The 5259-nt window shown below is 65.0% G+C and overlaps 1 protein-coding gene across 1 annotated transcript; it reads right to left on the bottom strand.

Moving 5' to 3' along the window:
- Nucleotides 1-1250: 1250 nt before the first annotated feature.
- Nucleotides 1251-3991, bottom strand: CEBPA (CCAAT enhancer binding protein alpha). The gene has a single exon (XM_066194880.1). The coding sequence runs from the start codon at nt 3831-3833 to the stop codon at nt 2856-2858; it is 978 nt and encodes a 325-aa protein (XP_066050977.1). The 5' UTR covers nt 3834-3991; the 3' UTR covers nt 1251-2855.
- Between the last annotated feature and the right edge of the window lie 1268 nt (nt 3992-5259).

Genomic DNA, 5259 nt, shown 5'->3' on the forward strand with positions numbered 1-5259 from the left:
CGCTGGGAGGAGGCAAAGCCCCTCGGAGCGACCCCGTCCAGCCCGGGCCCAGCACCATCCACGCCAGGGCTCGGGGGCTGCACCCGCACCCGCCTGAGGCGCTTCGGGAGCCCAGCCTCACCCCACGGCCCCTGCATCGCCGGGCCACACGCGTGCGGATCCAGTTCTCTCTCTCTGGGGTGTTTAATTTCTGCTATGATGTGCCGCGCTGGACATACACAACGTGAGGGCAACGGGCACACCGCGGAGCAGTGAGCTGCGGGGAGCGCGGCTCTGCCGGGTGCATCGCCCTCCATGAAAGGCGGACACAGGCGCTGCTGAAGGGCCAGGGCCTGGGGCAGCTTTCCCTCACACGCCTGAGGCGCAGTCCCAGCAAAGTCCCACCAAGTCCCGCCGGAGAGAAGGGCGGGCGGCGCCCCGAGACCCCGCAGACCCCTCACAGGGCGCCCGGGCACTGCGCCACAGGCCGGGGGCCGTTTCGCCTCAGGGCCCGCCGCCCCCACGGGGCAGCTCCGGGCCGGGCCGGGCCGGGCCGGGCGGAGCCGCCTCCCCCTCACGGCCGCCCCTTCCCGCCCCCATCGCCGCCGCTCTCTCGCCGCCGCCCCGCCGTGGCCCGCGGCCGGACCCCGCCTGCCCCGGGGCCTGCCCCGCGTCCCGCCGGCACCGAGGGCCCCGCGGCGGCGCCTCTGGGCCCGACCCCGCGGGAGCGAAACTCCCCGGGGCCGCGGAGGGCTGTGTCTGGCCGGGGAGGGCCGGGCAGCGGCGGTGCTGCCGGGCGAGCGGGGCCCGGCCCTGCCCTGCCCTGCCCTGCCCGCCGCCTCTTTCCGCCAGGCCCCGCCGTGCCCCCGGCTTGCCCCCCGCGCCCCGCTCAGCCCCGCCGTGTCCCGGGCCAGCGGGCGGGCTGCGTGCCCTCGGCACCCGGCGTCTCCCTCGTCGCTCCCGGCCGCCCGTCCCCGCAGCCCGCCCGCAGGCCCCCGGCCCGGCCGGGTGAAGGGTGAAGCGAGCCGTGACTCACGGGCACACATCTGCCACCGCAAGCGTTTAGGAAATTGCCGTTCTCTTAAAGAAAACCGTGTATTTATTTCTCTGGGGCGAAAACCGGGGAGTTGCACTCCATTAACGCGTTTCAGTCACCAGCCCTGGAAGGGGATGCAGAAGTCGGTGGAGAGCTGGACGCTGGTCTGGAGGAAAAGGGGAGCTTTTGCACTCCTGCAAGGAGAAGAACTGGAAACAAGCAGAGAGGCGGATGGTTATGGTAGAATATATGCTGTTTATTTATGAAGGTAACCAGGACTTCTGACAAATTTTATATGCAGTTCCCCCCCAAATTAAAAAAACAGACAAACAAACAATGTGTGTGCATATACATACACGTATACATCCAATACACACACACTGCACACACAGACACACGCAGCCAGCATTGTGCTCCCACTGTCACGCTTTCAAACAGCTCCGTCCGCCTTGTTCTGCTCTCTTGTCAAGACGTACTTCAGTTGGACAAATTGTTATGCAGCTACGACACAAGGAAGAAATGTTCTGCATGGCTACCAGAATGCCCAGGGGGCCTGTTTGTTTATTTATTTTTCTCTCACTCTGGGAGAAGCTCCAGAGTCCAAAGGTGCAGCAGCACCAGGGGCAAGCCTCCTTGCCCCACCACAGGCATCCTGCAGCCCCACAACCCATGCCCCGTTCCAGGTACTCCTGCCTTGGGGTCGGGAGGCAGCAGCCAGTACAGGACAGTGAGAAGAAGGCAACACACACTCATACTCACCCACCCATACAAATAATAAAATAACGTTGCAGCACAAGGGCATAGTCTCTGTCACCAGATAAGAAACTCCTGTGATGGCAAAGATCTAAGTAAGGCAATAAAGTACAGCTAGTGTACACGGAACGGCTTTCACATTACATGAGGCACATTTTGGTCGGACAGAGACTTGGAGAAGAGCTAAATGTCCTGGAATAAAGCAAAATACACTGAAAGTTCATAGTAAATACCCGCATCAATAGGTATTTATTCATTTGTGCTTCGCCACATCGTGACATACAGTACAAGACACTGCTGCTCTTTCTTTCGATGGAGAGAGCTCACCATACTCTTGCAAGCTGCTGCTCCATCAGTCCCAGGCTGTCCATCAGTCCTGCAGCGGTTCCGGCCCCTTGCCCCCTCCCAGCCAAGGCAGGGGACAGGGCTCGGCAGGGGCAGCCCAGCCAGGCTGCGACAGTCCTGGCAGCAGTCTGGTGGCTGCCCCACACCTCAGTGCTAACGGCGTCCAGTGCTGCACATCTCTCAGCCTCAAGTCCTCTTCTCATCGCTGACTTCCCCAAAGCTGCTCCTGCCTGCTGCACTGCAGGCCAGCTTGAAGGGGTCTAGCAGGACACCCCAGACACCCCAGCCCTCAAGCCTGCACGTCCCTCATTCCTTCTCCTCGCACCCTGCAAGGCTGGAGGGCATAGTAAGCCCCAGAGCTTACAGCCAGCTTTTAAGGCACATCTGGGTTGCTATATGTGCTTTATTACTGTTGTTGTTGTTATTATTATTATTATTATTATTATTATTATTACTGTTATTTACCCTGTGTAGACACGTGGTCTTTTAATTCTTTCTTCCCCTTGCCTTTCTCCTTAGAAAACCCACCATGTTTTCAGCTTACTCGTGTGTCATCTCTAAGGCACAAACCTTTTAATACTAGAGCTGCCTGGCTTCTTGTATAGGTCGTGAACTGATAAAAAACATACGAAACAAAACAAAACCAAAACAACCCCCCACTCCCCTCCCCGCGGCGCTGGCCGCGCCGGTACATAGAGTATCTGTGCGCGGGCAGGGCAGCCCGGCCGGCCCCGGCGCGGCGCTAGGCGCAGCTGCCCATGGCCTTCACCAGCGAGCTCTCGGGCAGCTGCCTGAAGATGCCCCGCAGAGTCTCCAGCTCCCGGGTGAGCTGCTCCACCCGCTTGCGCAGCCGCTCGTTGTCGGTGGTGAGCTCCAGCACCTTCTGCTGCGTCTCCACGTTGCGCTGCTTGGCCTTGTCCCGGCTCTTGCGCACCGCGATGTTGTTGCGCTCCCGGCGCACCCGGTACTCGTTGCTGTTCTTGTCCACTGTCTTTTTCGATTTGCTCCGGTGGTCCGAGGGCATCATCTTGAGGGTGCCCGCGGCGGGCAGGCCGCCGGGAGGGTGCGGGTGGTGCGGATGGTGCGGGCTGGGCACGGGCGTGGGGGGCGGCGTGGGCTGCCCGGGTTGGAGGTGCATGGTGGTCTGGGCGCAGTGGGCGATCTGGTACTGGAGGTGGGACGGGTGCTGCTGCGGGGCGTGATGGGGATAGAGGGCCGACAGGGCCGCCGACTTCACCTCCTCCTCCTCGCGGGGCTCCTGCTTGATCACCAGCGGCCGCAAGCCCGGCGCGGCGATGCGCTCGTAGAGGGGGTCGAGCTTGCCGTCCATGTAGCCGGCCACGCAGCCGAAGAGCGGCTGCTGGTGGTGCTGCGGCTGGTGCCCCGGCGCCGAGGCGGCAGCGCCGGCCCCGTGCATGGTGTGGAAGTCGAAATCCCCGGCCAGGATGGCCTTGGCTTTCTCCTGCTGCTTGTTGTGCTGGAAGAGGTCGGCCAGGAACTCGTCGTTGAAGGCGGCGGGGTCGATGTAGGCGCTGATGTCGATGGAGTTCTCGTTCTCGCAGATGTCGCCGAGCTCCGCGCCGCCCGCAGCAGGTGCCGCCGCCGAGGAAGCCTCTCTGTAGCTGTAGGTGCTGCCGGGCAGGGGAGTCTGGAGCTGGTGGTGCTGGCCGCTGCTCATCGGGGGCCGGGAATCGACCTCGTAGAAATTGGCTTGCTCCATGAAGCAACTACAGTCTGCCGGGCATGGTGAAGGGCTCCTGCAATCCAGGTTTCGAACGGGACGGCGGCGGCAGCAGCAGCAATGTCGCGGCGCGGTGCTGCACGGCGCGGTTCGGTGCGCCCGGAGCCCGTCCCCCGGCCCAGCCCCGCTCCGCTCGCTGCCTGCCCTGTTGCTAGTGGGCTGCCGCGGTCCTGCGTGCCGTATATATACAGCCGGCAGCAGGGCCGGGGATCGCCCTCTAGTGTCCAGCCTCCTGCTGGGAACCTTTGACCGCCGCGCAGCCGGCTCCCAGCGCCCCGGCCGGGCACGGCCACCTCCCGCCCGCCCCCGGGAGCCGCCGCACCGCACCGCACCGCACCGCGGGCAGAGCGCCCCGCGCTCCTCGGCCCCCCCTTCCCCTCCTCCCGCCGCCGCCCCCAGCTCGGCGGGCGCTGAGCGCTGGGCGACTCCCGCCAAGGAAAGTCCGCGCTGAACAGAGGCCCGGGGGAACGGCGCGGGGACTTTGCGCTCGGCGGGGCAGGGCGGCCAAAGGCGCCCCGAACGTTTCCAGCGCCCGCTCTGCGCCGAGAGCTTCGGCCCAGCGCTCCCCGGCCGCGCTTCGCAGACAGTCTCAAAGTTCACCGTCCGCGCGTACTTGCACATATTTGCCCAGTCGGAAATATTCGCCCCGTCGGGCTTGGGACCCGAGGCGCTGCCTCACCGGCGGGGGTTGCCTGCCGGCAGAGCCCTGTAGCCGGCGGGCTCGGAGCAGCGGCGTTCCAGCGCGGCCCGGCTCCGCCGGCGGGACCCGCGGGGCTCGCCCGCTCACAGGGGGACCCGCGGAGCCCGGCCCCGAGCGCCGCCGGAGCCTGTCCGGGATGGCGCCCGGCGGACAGGGGCGGGCGGCGGAGGGTGCCCGGCTCCGCTGCTCGGCGGCGATCGGCTGCCATCTCCGGCGCTTACCGCCGGTGCCAAGCGCGGAGGAGCTGCCCCGCCTGCACGGAGCAGCCCGCGTCGGGTCACCTGCGGGCCGCTTCACTCCCCGCACGAATCGAGCAGGTAGATTTAACGACGGATTTCCCTCCAAGCACACTAAGCAATCTCGATCAGAGCCGGGCACGGGCCGCCTCCCGGCCTTGACCCGGGATAACCGCGGGCGCAGCCGGGCCCGGTATCCCCGTGTACCGCGGTGTGTGCCCGGCCCCGCCGCAGCAGCCTTCCCAGCCTCCGTTTTCTGCGGGTTTTGAAGGTCATCAATATTCCCGCAAGTGCGGGACTGGAGAGGACCCTGCGTGTCCCAGCCACCGCTCCCCGCCGCCGGGGTGTGCACCTCCATGTGGCTCCTGGGTACGGGCCACTGGCTCCCTAGGAGCCTCCGTCTCAAACTTCAGTTCGGGAGGGCTGAGGGTGCACAGAATTCCATCACTCGCAGTACGCAGAATAGACG

Source organism: Chamaea fasciata, unplaced genomic scaffold (genome assembly GCF_029207755.1).
Source record: "Chamaea fasciata isolate MVZ Bird 193981 ecotype frontalis unplaced genomic scaffold, bChaFas1.0.hap1 SCAF_12, whole genome shotgun sequence".
NCBI classification, from domain to species: Eukaryota; Metazoa; Chordata; class Aves; order Passeriformes; family Sylviidae; genus Chamaea; species Chamaea fasciata.